Source organism: Neolamprologus multifasciatus, chromosome 7 (genome assembly GCF_963576455.1).
Source record: "Neolamprologus multifasciatus chromosome 7, fNeoMul1.2, whole genome shotgun sequence".
Lineage (NCBI taxonomy): Eukaryota > Metazoa > Chordata > Actinopteri > Cichliformes > Cichlidae > Neolamprologus > Neolamprologus multifasciatus.
Window position 1 is genome coordinate 43,130,699 of NC_140445.1, and position 22,814 is coordinate 43,153,512.

Consider the following 22,814-nt stretch of genomic DNA (forward strand, 5'->3'; position numbering starts at 1 on the left):
TTTAATGTCTTCAGTTACAATGTAGAAAGTAGTAAAAATAAAGAAAAAACCTTAAATGAGAATGTGTACATGAGAGGACACCCTACCATGTAATTCATCTAGTGATGTGGGGCCACAGATGTTGACATAGGGGAGTGAGACACACATAAACAAAGGATTCCACCTGTTCTGGGCGCACACTTACAAATGGGACATCTTTCTTCTGCTGTTTCTATTGGTAACTGTATTTGGGGAACTCAAAGCACTATAATTTAAGTAAAATACCATGGAAAGTACTCCAGAAGTTGCAGGCTGTAATTGATGCCACTGAATTTTTGTTGAACATAAATCTGCAATTGCAAGAAGTAGCGTCAAAAGACCACAAGAAGGGGAACAGTTTGGCCACAGGGTGAGAAAAATATGTACATCCTTTTTCACTTTAATTCAGTTGGTACAGAGCAAAAAATTTCGGGAGAAGTGCAACTGTCCTTTTCTTTTTGTGAAGGTCAAGAGAAGTCAGAGCACGAGAAGTAGGCAAAAGCCAAGGGACGCTTGGACCTTTATTTTATCCCCCTGCCCACTCTTGTCATTTATCATCCACTCCAAAAAAAACATTGCATTCAAAGTTTCCTCCTTTTTTAAAAAAAAAAAAACAAGAGCTAATTCTTGCAGGCTTGCTGAATCCAGCTTCTGCAAATGAAACCTGGGTTACTGAATAATTGTAATAATTGTATTTTGTTTTTAAAATGGTAAACTGTGACTGTATCAAGATTCAGGGTGTGGATGCAGTTGTGAAAGTCTAAGAGATGATGAATAATTTTGCAACTGGAAAAAAGAGAAGAACAGAAAGTTCCACTGAAAACACGCCTATTGGAAGGTCAGAAAGTCAAAAGTTGATTTATCTAAGAAATTATGCAAACTGGGTTTACGTCATAAACAGTTTAACATATAAGCCGAATTCTGCACAAGCCACAACACTTGAAGGTAGAAGTGAGCAGAGCAAAGGACTACAACATCAAGACAACTTCAAGATGGACAGACATGTTGCACTTGAAGCTTTGGGTGCAGTTTGCAATGCCCAGATCACTTCTGTTCAAAACCAAAGAGCAGGAGGTCACGATGGAGTTTTCCAAAGAGCAGCCTTTCCCGGCTCAGCAGCACCAACGCTGTCTATAAACAGTCTCATTTGTGCAATCGCAGATGGAGATCAAACCTGGTAAATATTGTAATATTATAAACTATTCTTAAGACTTGCGCTGATGTCATTCCTCAAAAAGGGAACGTGAGTTCTCAAAATTTTTTTGTAGCAGTATAATATATTGGAGTAATGGTGCAACATGATGGCGCAGTGGTTAGCACTGTTGCCTCACAGCAAGAAGGTCAATTCCACCATCTGGGGTCCTTCTGTGTGGAGTTTGCATGTTCTCCCCATGTTCTACTTTGGCTTCCTCCCACTATCCAAAGACCTGCAGTTAGTGGGCATAGGTTAACTGGAAACTCTAAATTGCCCTAAGGCAGCTGGGATAGGCTCCAGCACCCCCTCCACACAACCCTGTAAAGGATAAGAGGATGGATGGGATATTATATTGAGATTCACAGTCAGGATGTAGTTTCTAAAGCTCAAAGAATTTTGACAACAATGTTGCAGTTTGGTTTGCAGAGAGTGAAAATCCAGTGAAAGAGCAGCATTTCTTTTCTTTTGTTGATGGTCAAAAGGGTTATTCTGACCCTAATCTCAGCTGTCTTTCTCAACTTGCAGCCCAGTGTCAAGAAACAACTTTGCCAGAATTCAACGTGTTCTGCAAGATGGAGGGCAATGTTCAGGCTCTGACACCTGTTTTCAAACTGCACCGCAAGAAAGGTCTTTCATCATCGATGAGAGCGAATTCTTTGATCCGACATTTGACTACGATTTCTCTGGTCTCCAAGACACAGAGACCTATTACAGAGGCGGAGAGGTGTATGAACGACCAAGTGGTTGGTACCGTTTTGCCCTCAAGGTAAATTTGCCTTTGAATTGAGATCAGCATCAACCATCTTATTCATGCTCATTACTTAGAGTCTAAGCTGCTTTAATTGATCTTTAAGCCGGGCTGTAGAGCACAAATTCAATGACATCCCAGTAAAATACTTTTTGGGCTTCAGATATTTGCAATCATTAGAAAGTTGAAACTTCTGGTTCCTTCCAGCTCATTTTTGAAACTAAACTAGAAGTTCATTAGTGTTCTCAACAATATTCTTCTTCTTCAGTTTCTTGGAAATCAATAACTGCATTCAGTTTCTTGGAAATCAATAACTGCATTTAGTCCTCTCTTTTATGTCAAATACAAGGCCTTTTTTTAAAAACTACAGAAATAGAAGAAGAAGAAGAAAACAATATAACAAATCATCTGTAAAGAATTTTCTGCAAAGTATTTTCTTAAGTGACACAAATAAGGTCGTATTTGGTCTCAACTCACACCTTAAAAAACTAATTTGACCTGATTTAATTAACTGTATGCAGTCTGTTACTTCCAGAGTGCTTTCCAGGTAGTGCACTGGAAATTAATTGACCTCAAAATTTTATCTTTTGCCTTTATCTATAAATCTCTCCTTGGGCTGGTTCCATCTTATTTATGTGTTTATATGTGTAAAAACCACAACCAATACAGCCTTCGTTCGTACAATATCATACAATTGATTGTCCCAAAAATCAGAACAGAATTGGGGGAAAAGGCTTTTAAATACGCTGCCCCTGCTTCCTGGAATAATCTGCAGAAGGAACTGAAATGATCAGAATTGGTTACCTTGGGAGAGTTTAAGTCTGTCTTAAAGGAACGAGAGAACAGCTCTTTTACTCAGTGTGATTGTTTTTAATGTACTCTTAATTTGATCTGTTATTGTATATTTTACACATGTTGGTATGGGATATTGTATTTGTTTTAAATGTTATATACCTATGTGGTATGTGACTTTTGTTGCCATGATGCCAGGTCTCTCTTGGAAATGAGATTTTTAATCTCAATGAGATTCTTTACCTGGGTAAATAAAGGACTAATAAAAAAAATAAAAAATAAAAATGTAGAGAGGTGAACAGTGTCAATGGAACTAGAACTGGGTTTGAAAAAGAATAGTTAAACAGTTATTTAGCATATTACATATCATATGTGTGTTATAAGCATAACTGGTACATCCTGATGCTCTTAAGTAGTAGAAAATAAAAGACAGCCAAATATCTGACTCTCCGCATTCAAAGTAAGATCAATAGAATAGTTTGTCCCAAAGGTAAAGCACTTAAATGCTATATGTACAACGTGCAGAAGCTCAGACTTTAATTGAAGATACAGTTTGCAGAGATGAACTATGGACTGTCTGAAACAAATACAGGTCCAGATACACCTGCATCACCTATCCTCATATTTTGTCACAGGTCCTGAATAAGTATGATGGAAATACATGGCTGGGAACTCAGTACCGAAGCACTGCGTCAGTGCCAGGGGAGTGGCCTGTGTCCTACCATGGGACATCTAAGGAAGGAGCTGGAGGCATCATCGAAGGATTCTACAAGGTTTGATTATGTTATTATCTCAACCTGTTATTTTACCCAGTACAATTGCTTTACAGTAACATTTTATATGATGTATAATTGTGATATTTAATATTTTGAAATTGCATGGACTTTATGTATATCCCTGGTCTCTTATTCCACATGCTGAGACTGTGTCCCATGCAGCACTTCAGTTTTCTAAAGTCTGAATTTTATCCCGGGGTTGAGAAAAGAAAGAGTTAAATGGTTTTGTCACATGTCAAGTCACAAGCTATGAAAATCTCAGCACAACACAAAGAAAAGGAAATGCAGTAAATAGCAGTTATGTGACTGTGAGAGGACACCTGCATGTCTAGGACCTCAGGAGCAAACTGTAGCTGTACTTATACTTGTTGAGCATTGTTGAGCAAAAGTGTTGAGAAAGCTTTTTCCTATGAATAATGTCAAAAACCTGTAAGCTGCAGGTTTTTGTATATTTATTTATTTATTGTTATTTATTTCTGTCAGAATATTTTCCCATAGCATGTCCATTGTTATGGCACATAAACGTATTTATGCCGCATCTAGTTAAGAGCTGCTCACCCTTTAAGACACTTCAGTAGGGATGGGTATTGATAAGATTTTCACGATTCCGATTCCATTTTCGATTCTGTTTAACGATTCGATTCTTTATCGATTCTCTTATCGATTTTTTTTTTTTTAAAAAGGAGAACACTAAGGTCAATTAGCTTAGATCTTTGTTTTATATCTTCTCTTTGAACAAGATAGAAATTTAGGAGTAACATGGCCTTACAAACCCAACAGTGAGATCTTAACAGATCCAACCTAACGCTCTTCAATGGGGTGTCACAGGGTCCCCAGGAAATAAAATTGTGAATGTAAAATAATAAAATAAATATTCTTCTGTAGCAATTACACAAGAATATCCAATAATGTCCCTGCCTACAATTAAACACATTCACTTACCGAAAATCGGGGGCATCTGCTGTGGCAAATGGGTGCAAGCCTTTTACCACAAACTTAGTCACTGCTCGGTGACATTCGTCTATCCTGGCCTGAAAGGAGACGCTACCGGTAGACTGCAGCGAGAACTGCCAGCATCTGAGCCAGCCTCTGTCTGTCTCTCTCATCATGGTCCCCTAAATGCACAGTAATGGCAGGTTTTGTAATAAGGCAGATCGCGCTAACATAATATGCACTGTTAGTTGATTATTTACCTGCCGCATTAACGGGAGAGGACGTGCAAACGTTACCGCTGCTGCTGGGTTGAGATTCACGAGTCCGGAGTGGAATTAAAAACACGACATTTATTTAAGGTTATCGCGCGTTTTGTGAGCAAATGCTTTTGCATATTCGTAGTGTTTCCTCCCTTAAATGAAATATCTACTGTGCAAGTATTGCAAGTTGCCCTGGTGTCATCCGTTCTCGTAAAGTATAACCAAACTTTTTAGCGTTTGAGCCGCCATGTTTCCTGCCAGGTAAATGACGCTCCGCAACGTGGTGACGTCATTCGGGGCGACTGGAATCGATAAGGGAATCGTTTGCAAAAATGGCAAACGATTCCAAGGAATTGAAACAGTGGGAACCGGTTCTCAACAAGAACCGGTTTTCGATACCCATCCCTACACTTCAGTGCTCTTTCTGTCCTATTTCCATATTAGGCCTGTATTTAACGTATCAGTATTTAATAATATAATATATATATATCTTACTTTTATTTAACAGCCAGGTCCAGGTCAGGCCTATGGCAGAGGGATTTATTCTACCCCTTACGTCAATGAAGCTGTCTCTTATGCCAAAACCTTCACTTCTCAAAAGAATGGCAAGCGCTACCAAGTGATTCTGCAAAATCGGATCAACCCACAGTACAGGCAGAAACACAACAACGATAAGTACTGGCTGGTTCCCATCCCGTCTGTGTTCTCAGCTCAAGAAGAGCAGGAGATAGTAGAACAGGCCATCCGCCCTTATGGTCTTCTGTTGAAGGAGGTCTAAAAGAGCAAGAAAGGTCCCCCAAAAACCCACAAATTTGACCTGAAGCACATCAACTAGAAGCACAACCTGTTGTTGTCAGATTAAATGTGAAGATGAATGTGGGAAAATGATATCACTGCTGTTTGCATGTGTATGAAAAGATTAAACAAACTGCTTAAAACATCTGCGTCTGTGAATTTCTTGAACTGAAAACTATTTTTCTCGTTCATTTTTCAGTGTTCAATGTTGCATTCAATTATGACTAAACATGCTATGTTTTCATTACTTTTTAGACTATAGTTGAAAAAAGCATTCAGACCTTTCAGAATGCATATTGAAGTGTGATGGGTTATTTCTTTTCCTCTGCTGAAAAGGTTTCCGCTTAATAGATTCTCTTTAGAGGTTTCTTCCTGTTAAAGGGGATTTTTTCTTTCTTTGCCAGGTGCCTGCATATAGGGCAGGGGTAGGCAACTCCAGGCTTTGAGTGTCAGTGTCCTGCAGGTTTTAGATGTGTTCTTGATCCAACACAGCTGATTCAAATTGCTAAATGATCTCCTCAACATGTCTTGAAGTTCTCCAGAAGCCTGGTAATGAACTCATCATTTGATTCAGGTGTGTTGAACCAGGGTGAGATCAAAAACCCTCAGGACACCGGCACTCGAGGCCTGGAGTTGGACCCCCCTGTTATAGGGAAATCAATTATCTTTAGGAGCTTTCTCTGTGTTATTATAGGGGTTTACAATACAACAAAAACCTTACAAGAAAAAGGGCATTGAGGTGACCTTTGACATCAACAAGCTTTTGAAATGATTCTGGTTAGATATTCTATTGCTGTTCTTAGCAGAATTGGTATAGTTCATTTACATCGGTTGGGTTCCTGGAGGGGACCCAGCTTTCCAGCATGGCCCACAATATTCAATAGGGCAATAGGGTTAGGTTTGTACGGAGCCCCGCAGGGGACATGGGAGAAAAAAAATTAAGACGGACTTTTGCAAGATCTTGCAAAAGCTTTGCGAGATCTCACAAAAGTTGAATTCCAACAATGGCAGCAGCTACTTAGTTGTAATATTACTCTTTCTGGGTCACAAAATACACTTTTAAGATATTTTGAGGCGTGAATGTAGTTGTGTAAATGTCAGATATCTGCTCGCTTTACAAGACATCACATATTTGCAAAAGTGCTCCGACGTTTTCGGAGATGTATGAAACTTTTGCGAGATCTCGCAAAAGTTTTGCGAGATCTCACAAAAGTTTTGCGAGATCCCTAGTTAGTCCGTCTTAATTTTTTTTTCTCCCATGTCCCCTGCAGGGCTCCGTAGGTTTGAGGTCAGGGCTTTGGGAAAACTATTCCAGGAGGTTAATGTTAGCATTTTTTATCCATTCCAAAAACCAGTTTTAATGTGGGGTTTTTTTGGATCTTTGTCGAGTTGGAAAGCCCAACTGTGCTCAAGTTTCACTTGCCACCTTCTTTGATACAGAGTTGAAGAATTTGGAGGTAGTCCTCTTTCTTCATTATTCCACCCACTTTGTGCAATATACTGGTACCACTAGCAGCAAAACAAGCCAGAGTATGACAGTCCCACCACCTTGCTTGAAACATCTTCTTTACTTCTCCAAACATGCCTCTTTTCATTTGTCATTGTGTCTCCTGAAGAAATTTGGCCTGTTCATGTCAGTAATTGAAAGTTTCAGTTGAGCATGATGGTGTGGAATCTGGAGCAGGAGTTTTCTTACTTTGTCAGCACCCTCTCAATCCATGGTGATGTAAAACTTGTGTCTTTGTGGACATTGACACTAGTGTTCTGGCATTTTCCAGTTCATGGCAGGCTCTAACCTTGGTGGGTCTTGGGCATTAACTGAAAATCCTAACCATCATTTTTCTTTTTCTTTTTTTTTATTAATGTCATAGCAAAGGGGTGATACAGCTGAATAATTCATAATTTCATACAACTGTTTGAACTAATCTTGAAATCTGCAGTTGTTTAGAATTTGCTCTAAGGGACCTGCTTAACCTGTGTGATTATGTAATGCTCCTTTTTAGATCTTTACTCAGTTCCTTGGATTTTCCCTCTGTTCCAGGTATTGGTCAGTCCACTGAGCGCTGTCAAACGAATCGATTTTATCCTGAGAAACTACCAGATGCAGTCAGTCATGATCACCAATGAGATGTTATTAGACCTTGGCCTTGTCAAGTTAAAATACTTTGTATAACATTCAGTACTACTTATCAAAAGAGAAAGTCAGAAAGCCAGATAGTGAAACAGAGTCTGCCTTTCAAGTCAAGCTCAAAAATATGTAAAAGCTTTAAAAACTGCTTACTGCACACATGTATATATATACATATATATATACTGCTTAGACACACACACACACACACACACACACACACACACACACACACACACACACACACACACACACACACACACACACACACACACACACACACACGTGTATACAGCGGGGAAAATAAGTATTTGACACATCAGCATTTCCAGCAGTAAGGGGATTTCCAAGTGGACTATTGACACAACATTCCCACCAGATGTTGCCATCAAGCCAAACATTGAAGTCATACACACAAATCAGAACATTTAAGTATACAAGTTAAACCATAATAAATAAAGTGAAATGACACAGGGAATAAGTATTGAATACATGAAGATAACAAGGGGCAAAATGACATAGAAAGCCAGGAGATCACCTGAAATCTGTCAGTATTGATGGAGAAACCCAGTCCCCTATCAGTACTAACTGGAATCAGCTGCTGTAGTCCTAATTGATGGCCCATAAAGGCCCCTCATTACCCAGAAGGCACACAGGAAAGACTTCATGATGGGTAAAGGCAAAGAACTCTCACAAGATCTGCGTAATCTCATCGTTGAAAAGCATTGTGATGGGAATGGTTATAGGCGCATTTCCAGAATGCTGAATGTTCCTGTGAGCACTGTGGGGGCCATTATCCGGAAATGGAAAGAGCATCAGTTCACCATAAACCAGCCACGATCAGGTGCTCCACGCAAGATCCCTGTCCGAGGAGTCCACAGAATAATCAGGAGAGTACTCCAAGAGCCAAGAACCACTCGGACAGAACTTCAGGAAGACCTTGCATCAGCAGGTACTGTTGTGTCAAAGAAAACTATAAGCAATGCACTGACCCGCCATGGCATCCATGCACGCTCACCACGCAAGACTCCATTGCTGAACAAAAAGCATGTCAAGGCTCGGTTAAAATTTGCGCAACAGCATTTGGAGAAGCCTGTGGATTATTGGGAGACTATAGTATGGTCAGATGAAAGCAAAATAGAACTTTTTGGCAGTCATTCTACACACCATGTTTGGAGGAGAAATGGCACTGCTCACCACCCCAAGAACACCATACCAACAGTTAAGTTTGGGGGTGGAAGCATCATGGTTTGGGGCTGCTTTTCAGCAAGGGGTACTGGCAGACTTCATATCATTGAAGGCAGGATGAATGGAGCGATGTACCGGGACATTCTGGATAAGAATCTGCTGCCATCTACCAGGAAGCTAAAAATGAAGAGAGGGTGGACATTCCAGCAAGACAATGATCCCAAACACAAGGCCAAGGAAACAATGAAGTGGTTCCAAAGAAAGAAAATCAAGTTGCTTGAATGGCCCAGTCAATCACCTGACCTAAATCCCATAGAGAATCTATGGAGAGAACTGAAGATTAAGGTTCATAGAAGAGGCCCAAGGAACCTCCACGATTTAAAGACCGTTTGTGTGGAGGAATGGGCCAGAATCACTCCTGAGCAATGCAGACGACTGGTCTATCCATACAAGAGGCGTCTAGAAGCTGTAATCACCAACAAAGGCTTTTCTACAAAGTATTAAATAAAGTGTGTTCAATACTTATTCCCTGTGTCATTTCACTTTATTTATTATGGTTTAACTTGTATACTTAAATGTTCTGATTTGTGTGTATGACTTCAATGTTTGGCTTGATGGCAACATCTGGTGGGAATGTTGTGTCAATAGTCCACTTGGAAATCCCCTTACTGCTGGAAATGCTGATGTGTCAAATACTTATTTTCCCCGCTGTATATTGGTTTGTTTAAGGTGGGAAAGGACAGGATGTTTTCAAGGCAACTTCCTCCTTATCTCCAAGTAAAACAACATCAATGAGGTTTTTTTGGCTTTTTTTGGTTTTTCCACAAGTCAGCAGATATACTGGAGGGTATAAACAGGAGCGGCAGCAGGATCCAGGTGTTAACACTGTGTGACATGGCTTTCATGAAATGCACACTCAGTTTATTGATCCTCCTCGGAGCCTCTGTCCTCTGCTGGGCTGATGAGAAGGTGAGGAAATCCTAAATATTGAACTTACAAATCCCACTTAATGCTACATTTACTCCATTTCATTAAGAGAATATTGCTCTCTTAATTCACTACATTTATCTGACAGCTTTGTTTAAATTCCAGATTCAAATTTTTCCAAGACATGATTGTGTTAGGTTAAATTATGCAACATTACACTGTGCATACAAGAGAAGAGAAGAGAAGAATTGATCCAATGGTGCCTTAAGAGGCGAGTGTGATATTACTTGAAACCTCTGGTGATAACGACCCATGCATTTTTTTGCGCTTTGGCTCATGTGATGAGTCACGTGATTAATAGTGGGTCAATGAGAATAACTCCAACTAGGGTTTAATTATCTGGGACTCTCCATCGTTTGGTTGTAGAACTGAAGAAGCTTCTCAGATGAGAGATGAAACATCTTCAAGAAACTTAAAAAAGTCCAGTCACTTTTGTTTCCAAGCTCTTAAGACCTTCTTAAGTCTCGGAGCCAGAAGAGATGGTGGATTGTCAGGCCTTCTAGATTGCTGGTTTTCAAGCTGCAGTCATAGACTATACAGACACAAATACGTGCTAATTGATACTAAATAACAGACTAACAAAATACTCGAAAGTCACTCACCAAAGCAGGAAAACCTCATGTTGGGTAGCCGTGACTAAGTGAATGATCCAAGAAAAATACTGACAAGCAATGAATGCAATGAATTTGCTGAACTGACATCTGCCAAGAATCATTCCTCAGGTAACCACATTCACACATGAGTTTGTAAAACATGTAAAGACTTTATTCCATCTTTCTGGAAACAAATTTCAATTGAAAACTGAAGATTTTCCATGTAAATCCTCACTAATGAATGATGCCATCTGATTGAGCTAGGATCTGTCTGTCGCTGAGCTCCTGTGGAGGGCCAACAAGGATGTAGGTAAGATATTTATACTTCACTTACACCAACTTCCGGCCTGTTATTTTATTTAGTTCAGACTCACTTTATGGTTCCAGATTTATTTTGCTCCACTCTTCGTTCTGAGATTGAACATTGCTTGTGTGAATCCTGTATTTCTATTGTGAAATATCTCAGGACAATATTACAGATTTGTTGTTAAAATCCAGACTCAAGGTTCTTCCAGATTTTTTGAGATTAATGATATATCAATAATAATATTTTATGAAACCACTGAGCTTAAGATGACAAAACTGCTGACCTTCAATGTTACGTAAATTTGGAGCATACATTTTGTAAAAGAAATAAGATCCTGTGGTAGTCCATTCACTGAGATTAAAATGAAGCAAAATTATCATTAGATACATTGATTATTTTCCATATGGCGGAGCAGTGGTTAGTACTGTCGCCTCAGAGCAAGAAGGTATTTTGCTCATTTGCACAACAGTACTTTGATGTACTTTACCATACACTGATATATCATCAAATCACTCAGTGCTCTCATTTCACAGTGCATACAGCAGAGGAGCCCTTTATCATTGATGACATTGCTTATGAAAATGAGAATCAAAGAAATGCTGATCCTTGCACCTCCTCTGGCTGCATGTGGGGAAAATCCAGCGATGGAAACGTCTATGTCCCCTACGTCATCGCCTCTCATTACTGTAAGTAACTCAAGAATTATTAAGGCAGTTTTTAAATTGAAATAAAGCAGCTGATCAAATGAACTAATGGACTGTAAAATCAAAGTGAAACAAGCTCATAAAACAAAAAAATATCACAAAACAACAAAAGCTCAGAAAACAAATCTGAATGAAATTAAGTGAATAGCTTAATAAATCAACTGTGATTTTTCTGTGTCAGGTCTTGTTTCACAAGTTAAACTTTGTGTTGTAGTTATACTCCGTTGGAGACTGAAAAAGGAATAAACCTGCGATTTGTACATCTTTATTTAATGCTTTGCCACAAGTTTTGGCTTAACACTTAAAAAAAAACAGCAACAGCTACTTTAAATTCTACATAAAAACTAAAGACTTTAACTACAAACTGAAAATGGAGCTCAAAGTTTAAACGACAAAAATGCTAAAAAAAAATTTTGATTTTGATGAATCCTTATTGCATTTTCCATGTTAATTAGTGTAGATTTCAAAGTATTTCTGTAATTACAGATACTGAGCAGATGACAGTAGGTGGAAATGTATTCTTCCTTCTGCTTCTCAGCTTCTCGTGAGCGCTCCATCATTGAGCGAGGTTTGCTGTCATTCCAAGACGTCTCCTGCATTCGCTTCGTCCCAAGAACCAACCAGAGAGACTACCTGAACATCCAGTCCATCAATGGGTGATAATTTGTGTTCTTGTTGTTCTCTCTCTCTCTCTCTCCCTCTGTGTGTGTGTGTGTGTGTGTGTGTGTGTGTGTGTGTGTGTGTGTGTGTGTGTGTGTGTGTGTGTGTGTGTGTGTGTGGAAACTGCAGTCTTCGGAGGTTTTTAAACTGTTTATGCATTTTTAAAATCATAAATCATAAAATCATCACCCTCTGTGCTTCCTGCTTTTCCCCATTTGCTTTAAGCTTAGCTAGTCATTTGTTTTATTCTACACAGTTATCGCGCACAGGCTGCAGGCCCGGATGTACTGTCTAAATCGGCTGTCTCTCACCCTTTACCCACCCCTGTTGCTTGTCATGTGTTTCATTGGTGTATTAAGAGTTTTTTCATGTGCTATGTGCAGAGGTGTTTTTTTCTGTTCTCAAACTGATCTCCCTGTTGGAGCTCAGTCTGGGGGGAGTTATTTTTTTCTCCTTATCTTTCCTCATGTGGTGCATTTTTCCATTGTTATACCTCTCTGACCTGTCTTCCCCATGTGATGTTTTGTGTAATGTATGTATGGTCGGAGGGTAAGATGGCGCCGCCATTGCGTGCAATAGGTCGGCAGCCTTATGAAATTTCCCCTTGTGGGACTAATAAAGGTATATCAAACTAAATCAAATCAAATCAAAAGTTATCCCAATATCAGAGTTAATTTCAGTTTCCAATTTCAGCAAGAATTTAAAATCTTCTTTGGTATGACTTTTAATCATAATCAGAGTCATAATTACATTAATTAATAAATAATAATTTACTTGACAGACAAAGCCATTATATTTTATAATTTTAAATGACTGTGGTAGTCTTTTATTAGTTAAAATAAAACATTTTTGTTTGTAGAACCTTATTATAGTTTCGTTCAGATAATTTAGTTTTGTTAAATTAGTTCTTTTTGTAGAGTCTTGCTTTGTAAGGGATGATAATAATACATTTTTATTTTATTTATTTATTTTTTTCTTATTGCAGGTGTTACTCCTATGTCGGTCGCCGTGGTTATGGCCAAGCAGTGTCTCTGGACCGTCAGGGTTGTCTCTACCATAACACCGTCCAGCACGAGCTGCTCCATGCCCTCGGTTTCAACCATGAGCAGTGTCGCTCCGACAGGGACCAGCACATCCGAATCCTGTGGGAGAACATTGCGTCCGGTCAGAACCTTATCCATTCAGTCATACACCTGTAACCCTGATTTCTGTTTGTGGTGGCACTCTCTGGTCTCTTTGGGCTGTTGGTGTGTTTCGGGTTACAGTTTATCTTTAAAATTATTTTCCATAATGGACAGCAACACAGCAGGACAGGATGCACTCAACTAGGGATCGAAGTGATTTTACAAAATTCTATAAGAAATAACTTAAATGTCATACTTTAAATTATAAAGTGAGGTAAGTGACAATAAAGTCATTAAATATATTATAAACTCAAATGTGTAAAATTATAAAACTAACCTTTTAACTATAGAGCAAACAGAGTTTGAGGCTCTAAATGCAAATATTAACTCTCATCAGCCTTTTCTGATGCATATGACACTTTCTCTCTCTCAGGTTGGGCGTATGCCTTTGACAAGATCAACACATTGAACCAGAACACCCCCTATGACTACAACTCAGTCATGCAGTACCACAGGTCTGGATCACTTTCATCAGACATCTGTTCATTCAGTTTTAAGATTTAGTTTAGGGTTTTTTTTTTATTATTATTGTTTTTTGATAACTTTCTTTTTTGTTGTTTATGCAAAATTAATCAAGGGTTTTTCTGCACGCTGAAACAAATGTAAGCACCTCTTACCAGCACGTAGTGATTTTGAATATAGAAAATATGAAGACATCATCCTCTTAATGAGAGCCAACTGACAAACTTTTACTTGCTCTTTTCTTTTTGTTTTTCCAATGAGAGCCAAAGAGACCGTTTCAATTATAAAGCAACAGTTTCTCATTTCTTGAATACAAACAAACCCGCTGTGCATTATTCCAGGTATGCCTTCTCTGGCAACAACAAGCCCACTATGGAGCCCATTCCCAATCCCAATGTTGAATTTGGCACAGGCACTCAGATGAGCCAGAATGACATCACCAGACTGAACAGGCTGTACAAGTGTTAAACAGTAAGAAATGCGACATAAGTTTTGAATGTGCAACATGTTATAATTTAATTTAAATAAATGAATAACTGAGATTTCTATTGTAATGCAATGCTAAGGCAATGATTTGGTTACATTTATGCACAAATCTTGATGAAAGATCAGGGTTTCTGTATAAATCTGTACTTTGAGGTAGAGGAGCTTCATCACTATGGTTACAGTAATATAAACTGCATTTAGGTGATGGATAAAAATAATGGGGGGAAAAAGTTGCAGCAGCCATTTATATTTCAACTACCGACTTTGTAACTCTTTAACTATGCTACCTGACTAGCACCAGAAGGCAGTGTGCTTTGAACATGAAGGAAGGAAACTATTGTAAGCTTTTTATCACTGTTGCAAAATGGTGACATTTTAATAACTTGCAATTTATTCACACACATTCACATTATAAAGCATCGCAAAGGTGTCATAAAAAGGTGTTTTTTAAATGGACGTACAGGCTAATGCTGCTAAATATAACTTGTGTGTTGGGCAACACATATTAAACCTTAGTTTCACACTTTCTTTCTTTTGTCTTCATAGGTGCTAATAGCAGTCCTGGAAATGTGGTGCCATTCAGACATCAGAGCAGTTGTTTCCAAGACTGTTTTGTCACTCTTTCGTACAATTTAACACATTGAATTAAAAATAAATCTTCATTGACCCGTTCACAGAATCTTTACTTTTTATGTACTATGCCAGAGGTTCATAAACTAAGAATTTCTTTCTGAAATCTGCTGATAAAAAAATAAAGTTGTTAAATGGCAGAAGTTGTATAAATGACATTAAATGACAACTTACAGTGTAAAGAGACTCCTGCAGTGAATTTTCACCCATGAGCTGGGTGAAATGGAAAAGAGCTTTTGAGCAAATTTACATAAATCATCATCCTCTCCCAGAAGCAGTTAACTTTTTTGACCCAACAAGCACAAAATATACAATCATCTGAAGAAACTTTAAAAAAAGAAAAATTAATCTTGTAGAAGCAAGTTTGACTTTTTAAACCCCAAATCTGACTATTGAATTGATTTAAGGGCTACTTGCACGGCAAACATGCAAACTCTACACAGAACAGCCACAGGTGAGATATGAACCCAGAACCTTCTTGCTGTGAGGCAACAGTGACACTGTCTTTGCTTTAATAAACTCCTGGGTTGTTTTGGCTGTATGTTTTGGGTCATTGTCCATCTCTGTTATGAAACATGGCCCAATTATTTTACTTCATTCAGCTCAGTTTGAGCAGATAATAGGTCTCTGAATACCTCAGAATTCCTTCAGCTGCTTCTGTCCTGTGTCACATCATTAATAATAACAAGCATCCCAGTGCCACTGGCAGCTGTGGACGCTCAAGCCATCACAGCGCCGTGTTTTACAGATGATGTGGTTTGCTTTGGATGCTGTTCCGCACCTTCTCCATACTCTTGCTGTCATTCTGGTAGAGGTTGATCTTGCTTTCATCTCTACAAAGAATGTTTTTCCATTCTTTGCTTTTCACCAAAGTCCAATCTAGTCCAATCTCCACTTACACAATACTCTTGTTTTGCAATCATCCACCACTGCCATCTTCTGTGGAGGTCCAGGGTTTCTTTTGTGTTTTGCTGGGTTCTCCAATGCTTTCTTTCTTTCTTTCTCGTGATGTACCAAACTGTACATTTTGGCACTCCTAATATTGTAGCAATTTCTCTGATGTTTTTTTTTCTGTTTTCACAGCTTAAGGATGGTTTGTTTCACCTGACTTTAGAGATCAATTGACTGCATGTTGTCTTCACAGCACACCTCAGGCCAACTCCAAGCCTTTTATCTACTTAACTAATAATCACACAATGAAGAAATTACCAACACCTGCCCATGAAATAGCCTTTGAGTCAATAGTCCAATTACTTTAGGTTTCTTTAAAAAGAGGGTGGCACATTCATCCAATTTGAATGTGGATACCCTCAAATGAAAGCTGATAGTCTACACATTATGCCCATGTCCACTATGTAACTATAATTGGAATATGTTTAAGTAAATGGGTTTAAAAAAAAACTTGTGTCAGTATTCAAATATATACATGGACCTAACTATATATTTCATTTTTACATTTCCACTTTAAATATCACTGATCAGTTCTGTCACCCATGAGTGTTTTTGTACCCTCCCTGGGAAATCAAGCAGCTGAAACTCTAAGTAGCACACACATTTTGTGACACACTGAACAAAAACTGTTTGCTTGCAGATATTTGTTGAGCTGTTGGACACATGTTAAAATTAGCTGCCACTTAAAACGTGTAATTTGTGGAAATGTCTGTAACATCTGGAAACGCCATTCCAGATGGTTCACTATGGAGAGAAGTTTGTTTCAAGAGGTTGAAAAATGTATATTAAAGACTTCAAAAATTTTGACTACTCACAAATGTGTTCCAGTCTATACACAAATACCGCTCCAGAAATGTATAAAGAAAAATGCTTTTAAAAAATGGGTGAATGTAGTGTTTTTATAACAATTACTATTTTTTTCCATTACAAATCTGCTTCATTTCATTTTAGACACCTTTTCCACTCCAGGAAAAATAAATTAAAGATTAAACTGACATCTCGGGTCATATAAATGTCTTGTACGTTTTAAAAATTCAGAATTATTTTTTAAGTGGTTGTCTGTACTCGCAGGTTCCAGAAGAAATTTATAAAAAAAAAAAAAAGAAAGAAAAAAATGTGTTTTTCTCTAAATACCATCCAGTTTAAATGAAAATGTTAAATGAACATATTACTCATGTTGTTATTGCAGTAACCTTGATTTTATAATACAGACTATGCAAGTTTTGGTTAAATGATCTGTTGCATTTCCAGGTATTTTGTTTATTTTGTTTTATTTGAGCACTGTGAGGGGCATGTAAAGCTGCAGATTTGGGCATCCTCCTGAAGATTTTCAGAAACAATTTGTTCATACTCTCTTTGAGAAAGTGTCTGGAGTACAATGCAAAGAAATTCTCAGAGATTCTGTATCATGCTGCTTTAGGTTTTCTATCACCCCAATAAAGCTGCTGTGGTTTGCCTCGTGCATTTGGGTTGTCTCGCCAGCAAATCATGACATTACTCTTCTTTCCTCTTTTGAGTGTGCATGGATACAGATGTGAGAGTCAGGATGTAAAGTGATGATGATGATGATGAATTTGTCTAATATCAGAATAATTTTGCAACTTGCGTTTGGGGACGTTGGCTACCTAAGTGTGCATCCCTGGACTTTCATAGTTCCGATGTGCAAGTTTTTGCTCATGTTCAAAATTTTGTAGCTATTCCCAATAAATCCCACATATCTACAATGATTTTATTTCAGCTGTGTTAACTGACTGAAAAGAAGAAAGGCAACACAAGACTGGTTAAGAAACAACCTTTGTACAAGTTTACGATGAACTGCTCTTATCAAGGGATCGTGGGGATATGCAACATGGCATCAAGGTGACACGTATTTATCTTGGGCTTTTCACTCCCCTCTTCTCCTCCAAAATGTCCATAAAAGGACTTTTTTGTTCCGGTGCAGTTGGCTTTATAAAGTGATGTTCAACCACATTGCATTATGATGCGTTTCTGTCACTTCAGGGATCGCTGTAAGTATCACCAATAAATTCTCCTTTGTTCTGCTTTAAGAATCCTCGTCTAAACTGAATTTTGAAGAACTGGAATAACTGTGTAAATATGTTTTGTATCATTATTGCAGATATTTTGTTGACATGGTTGGGGTTAGGTGTGTTCTAGGCCTTGTGGCCCTTTTGGCAATCTCTGTCTGGGCTGAAAGTGAGGTAAGGAATTCTCCTTTTCTAGCACATCTTGACTGATTTGGTGGAATAAATGTGGAACAAATTTCATTTTTCTCTCTTTCTCTCTCCCTTTTGTCTGTAAACAACTCCTGGAAAATTCCGGAATCTGTAAGTTTACCATTGTTCTTTAGTTTTCTACTTTCAGACAATATTGCAGATTCCCACTTGATGTGCTTCTCCTCTGAAATGCTTTCCTGACTTTGTTTTGCACAAAAAGCTAATTTTGGAACATGTTTGCTATATTTTTAAGACTGGTGATGCAATATATTAGAGTCACATGTAATACAATGTATCACAACTGACAACTGTGGTTTTCAGTCACTTCCATTAAGAGCTCATTAAGAGCCCATCGTTGGCCAGTATGAAAAGGAGGAATAATTACTTGCATCTGACTATTGCTTTAAGACAAATTTACTGACAGTGAATCCATCCTTTAATTGTAAAATATTCTTTTTAAAATGAAGTATAAAAACGTTTATCAAATAATTATTTACTTCTATGATCCTTGCTGGTAGATCATCAGTATGCCAACAGCACTTCTTCGTTCCTTTTTGTGCAGGGTGCTAAGGTTCTGTCAACTTCAGAGCGAATTGAGAGAGCCAACAGAGATATTGGTGAGAATTTTTAAAGCCATAAAAAAGTTTAACCCTCTTTTCTCCTCCCTCACCTTTTCTCAGAATCTCAGTGTCTTTTGTGGTACTCGGATCCTTTGGACTATCACAAATATTTTAGATCTCAGTAAAAAGGGAGAGTGATGTAAGAGTGAATCCGACAATTGAACTGATCAATGTGTTTGCTGCAGTCCGTTCTCCTGATGAACCCTACATAGTGGATGATATTGCATATGGCTCGGAGGCGGAGAGAAACGCTGACCCCTGCACCGCTTCTGGCTGCATGTGGCCCAAGTCCGCTGATGGACGTGTCTACGTGCCTTACACCCTTTCCAGCGTGTACAGTAAGGAGTAAACTCATCTATGAATGCTATTCTCTGCACTTATCACCAGGAACATGGTGTGTTGCACTGCAGACATTTTTCCTGCAAAATATCACAGGATCCTGTTGGTCTAGTGGTGGATTAAAATGTGTTTTCCATTTTTCCAGCCTCTCGAGAGGTGGCAGTCATCGAGCGTGCTCTGCAGTCCTTCAGTTCTTTTTCTTGTATCCATTTAATCAGACGCACAAATGAAAGAGACTACTTGAATATCCAGAGTTGTAATGGGTAAACATGAGCAAAACACGTTCTTTCTTTGCCGAATCTGTCTCAAGAAAACCTGTATTTAATTTTAATATGTTCACTAACATCACTATGTTTTGTCCATTCAATAGCTAGTTAAGGATTTAAAATAGTATGTCCATAAGACTAAATGTAACTACTAAATCATGCAGCGGAGACTTTTGTTCGATTAATCCAGGCCAAGGTTTTTCACTTTCTCAACCAATCAGAACGAGTAAAAAAAGAAAATATTCATAATGGCAAAGTTTACTGCAGTCCCCCAAAATTCAGTTTCCATCCATACAAAAGATGGCTGTGCAACCACACTTTTCTGTGTATGAATTAATGAAGCACCACATTTCTGGAGTTGGTAGAACTCCAGAAATGGTAGTTGCACTAGATGGTGAAAAAACAAAGCAAATAAATCTCCCATAGAACAGGTTTTAGCAACATATTTAATACTTGCAGAATTGGTTAACAATTTCCTGTTGTGTTAACATGAAACATATCTCAAAAAAGTTTGTGCAGTTACAGATGTGAAAAAAGAAGACATTTTTGCAGCTTTTGTAACAAGATTTATTTTGTACCTTTGTAGGTGCTACTCCTACATCGGCCGTCGATACAATGCACAGGAACTGTCCCTGCAGAAATCAGGCTGTGTTTACCACAACACTGTCCAGCATGAGGTGCTCCACGCTCTGGGTTTCAATCACGAGCAGACACGTTCTGACCGCGACCAACACATCCGCGTTGTGTGGGAGAACATCACTCCGGGTTTGTCTGTTTTCACTTTTCACTATGCATGACAGCAATATAAATAGAATACAGAAAGAAAATACTTACTGGCACAAAATATAGGATTACTTGGGCATTTTGAAAAATGTGCTGATTGGCTTTTTTTTTTTTAACCAAAGGTTGAATGCAAAGACAGCTACAGCTGTCACAGCTATTCTGTACTTCAGGCTTTGCTTAGCTTTGCACAAACAATGTCGACGGACAAGAAGCAAATTCATAATACCAACATGTCTGTCGATCATCATTAACCCACTTATTTCACGTGAGCAAAAACCAGTATTGGAATCGATGAGCACACAAACCTTCATAGTGCGTTATAAGAAAGCAAAATGCAATACATCTTAAAATGCCAAACTATCTGAACACTCATAGAAATGTAGAGTGGACTGAGGCCACAGAAACAAGATAAAGAATGAATAATGGAGCTCATGGTATTTCTGTCTCTAGGAATGGAGCACAACTTTGACAAAATCAACACTTTGAACCAGGGAACCCCCTATGACTATGGCTCTGTTATGCATTACCACAAGTAGGTATCAATACCAGCAGCTCCATGTTACAGCTGTGGCTGCCGTCATCATGTTGGAAATTATGAAAGATGTTCGAACAGGTGTTAAAGTGCAATGAAAACTGAGTGAATGTGAATCAGAATTTTTCATATTGTTCTCTCTTGCTTTTTTTTTCGGGATTGTGTATTTCTTAAATATTTTTGTACTCTCTATTTGATATTTTATGGTTTATTCTGGCTTGGTAAAATTTCATATTCAATTTGGCAAATATTTATTGTACAGTAGGCGTAATAGCTTTCAGTAACTTCCCTTGGGGAAAAAAAACACACCCTGTGTTTTCAGGTATGCCTTCTCCAAGAACAACCAGCCCACTTTGGTGGCTATCCCCAATTCCAGTGTTGAGTTTGGGTATGCCACTGAGATGAGTCAGATGGACATCCTCAGGCTCAACAGGCTGTATGGATGCTGAACAATCTCAGGTTATTATCCTAAGTTCATCGTATACTATTCCTCACACTGCATTGTTGAAAATGGAGTGAATTTCTCATAATAAATCTCAATGTTTTTCTATCAGACAGATGACCAGCATGATGCAAACAATCCAACTCTTCTTTGAAAAATATCATCATCATCAGTGAACAGTCACTTGATCAACAAAATAAATATTTTAAAATAATTCAATAAACCTCCAATAAAGCACCTCTGTGTGTGTGTGTGTTTTATCTTTATGCTGGTCTGATATGGCTTCGCTTCTCCCCTTTTCAGCTGTCACTTCATCTGTTGGCTCTGTCATGGTTTTTGTATCTTGCCTGGATTCCGGTTCCTTTTTTCTAGTACTTTAGACCATTTGTATCTCTGTTATTTTTATATCAACCATTAAAGGTTCACCTTTTTTTCTTTAGACCATTTTCTGCATATGGGTTTTCTCTCCTGTGAAACTTTATATGTTTCCTGATCAGTATAACATGTATAATGACACTAAAAATTATCAAAATAAAACTATGAAAGGTACAAAAAAAAAACCCAGAAAAATGAAATGAAATGTTTTCCAACACAGACAAATACAGTAAAATCTATATCTGACAATAAAGAAACATTAAGCAGCATTAAAGCTGCCTGGTGTGTTAGCAAATAATTAATTCATCTGAATGACAAATAGGACATAAATGAATATTGCAGGGATAACAGGTAAATGCAAAAAGCAGCCACTGGTTAATTTGACCATTCATAGGTAAACTGGTTTATGGACAATTTTACTTTTTAAATGGTGGCACTAACCTCAGAGAAAGCTTAACCCATCTGCTGCTTCCTTTGGGAACAAGCACGTTGGTTCAAGGTAAAGCAATCTTATCGCTTGTTGCAGGTGTGTTTATACTTCATATCATTCACAGGAACTGTTTACGGAGCTGCAGAGAATCACTGGCCCAACTTATTCAGTATATGTGGTGTAAGTGTGAGCTGATAAGGTTTGTTTTTTGCCTGATATTAACTCTAGTTCTTCTCTAAAAACTTTCGTTGGTTTAAAATGACATTTGATGTTCAGTTTTATTTGTTTTCATACAAAGACTAATCCATTAAACCCACAACTTTCAGAAACGGAAACACTTGGGACAATTTTGAAATACAACTGTTTTTTTCTATGCCTTAACAGGCCTGCATTTCAAAGCCATTTCAAAACCTGGAAAATCCTGATTTAAGCTGAGTGTGGAGTTTTGTTTGTTCGGTTGGTTTTTGTTTTTGTTTTTTTAGAAAAACACAAAGCTTTACATCCTAACAGATTGTCCATTATAATATTTTACCTTGGAGTTGTTGATGTTTCTTTGTGAACAATATGTTACTAAGAATAATTCAAATTGTTTTTTAATCTGAATATTTGTAACAAACTCTCAATAAAAATAATTTGGAAAAGAAATTGTATAATAAGCCAGTGCTGAAAAATTCTTCAGTGGAAAAATTATGCATGACTCTATCTGCAGTTCATGAACAGAGATGCACAAGTTTCTTAGTAGCAGCAACTGCCAATCAAAGCTGGCATCATGACATTGCACCCTAATTGTATAGCAAGTAAGAAATTAAAATCAAATCTATCTAAAAGGTGACTCCTTAAACCCAAAATAATGACAGAAAGTATCTTTGGGATATTAGTGGACACAAAAATAACCCCAATTACTTTAGAACAAGGGTCTGAATAATGTCCCATAACATGTTCAGGGTTACCCTCAACTTCAACCCAGTGTGTGTCCTCAAAGCATACACTAAGTTAAAACACATATGTGCGAGC

The 22,814-nt window shown here is 38.1% G+C and overlaps 3 protein-coding genes across 4 annotated transcripts; all 3 read left to right on the forward strand.

Moving 5' to 3' along the window:
• The first annotated feature begins 747 nt into the window (after positions 1-747).
• On the forward strand, positions 748-5,660 carry LOC146515003 (uncharacterized). Its single transcript, XM_085165785.1, has 4 exons — positions 748-1,195; positions 1,739-1,979; positions 3,389-3,526; positions 5,231-5,660. The coding sequence occupies exons 1-4, from the start codon at positions 786-788 to the stop codon at positions 5,498-5,500; spliced, it is 1,059 nt and encodes a 352-aa protein (XP_085021911.1). The 5' UTR covers positions 748-785; the 3' UTR covers positions 5,501-5,660.
• Positions 5,661-9,673: 4,013 nt separating this feature from the next.
• Positions 9,674-14,882, forward strand: LOC146515004 (high choriolytic enzyme 1-like). Its single transcript, XM_085165786.1, has 8 exons — positions 9,674-9,802; positions 10,678-10,723; positions 11,254-11,406; positions 11,963-12,080; positions 13,070-13,248; positions 13,642-13,723; positions 14,072-14,201; positions 14,763-14,882. Exons 1-7 carry the CDS (start codon positions 9,728-9,730, stop codon positions 14,196-14,198), a joined length of 780 nt encoding a protein of 259 aa, XP_085021912.1. The 5' UTR covers positions 9,674-9,727; the 3' UTR covers positions 14,199-14,201; positions 14,763-14,882.
• Positions 14,883-17,719: 2,837 nt separating this feature from the next.
• LOC146515005 (high choriolytic enzyme 1-like) lies at positions 17,720-21,232 on the forward strand. 2 transcript variants are annotated; one of them, XM_085165789.1, is made up of 9 exons: positions 17,720-17,806; positions 17,917-17,998; positions 18,585-18,630; positions 18,819-18,971; positions 19,118-19,235; positions 19,825-20,003; positions 20,472-20,553; positions 20,876-21,012; positions 21,112-21,232. In XM_085165789.1, the coding sequence occupies exons 2-8, from the start codon at positions 17,930-17,932 to the stop codon at positions 21,000-21,002; spliced, it is 774 nt and encodes a 257-aa protein (XP_085021915.1). In that variant the 5' UTR covers positions 17,720-17,806; positions 17,917-17,929; the 3' UTR covers positions 21,003-21,012; positions 21,112-21,232. The 2 variants fall into 2 exon arrangements, with proteins under 2 accessions (XP_085021915.1, XP_085021914.1); XM_085165788.1 differs by having other exon boundaries at positions 17,723-17,806; positions 21,108-21,232.
• Positions 21,233-22,814: the final 1,582 nt, after the last annotated feature.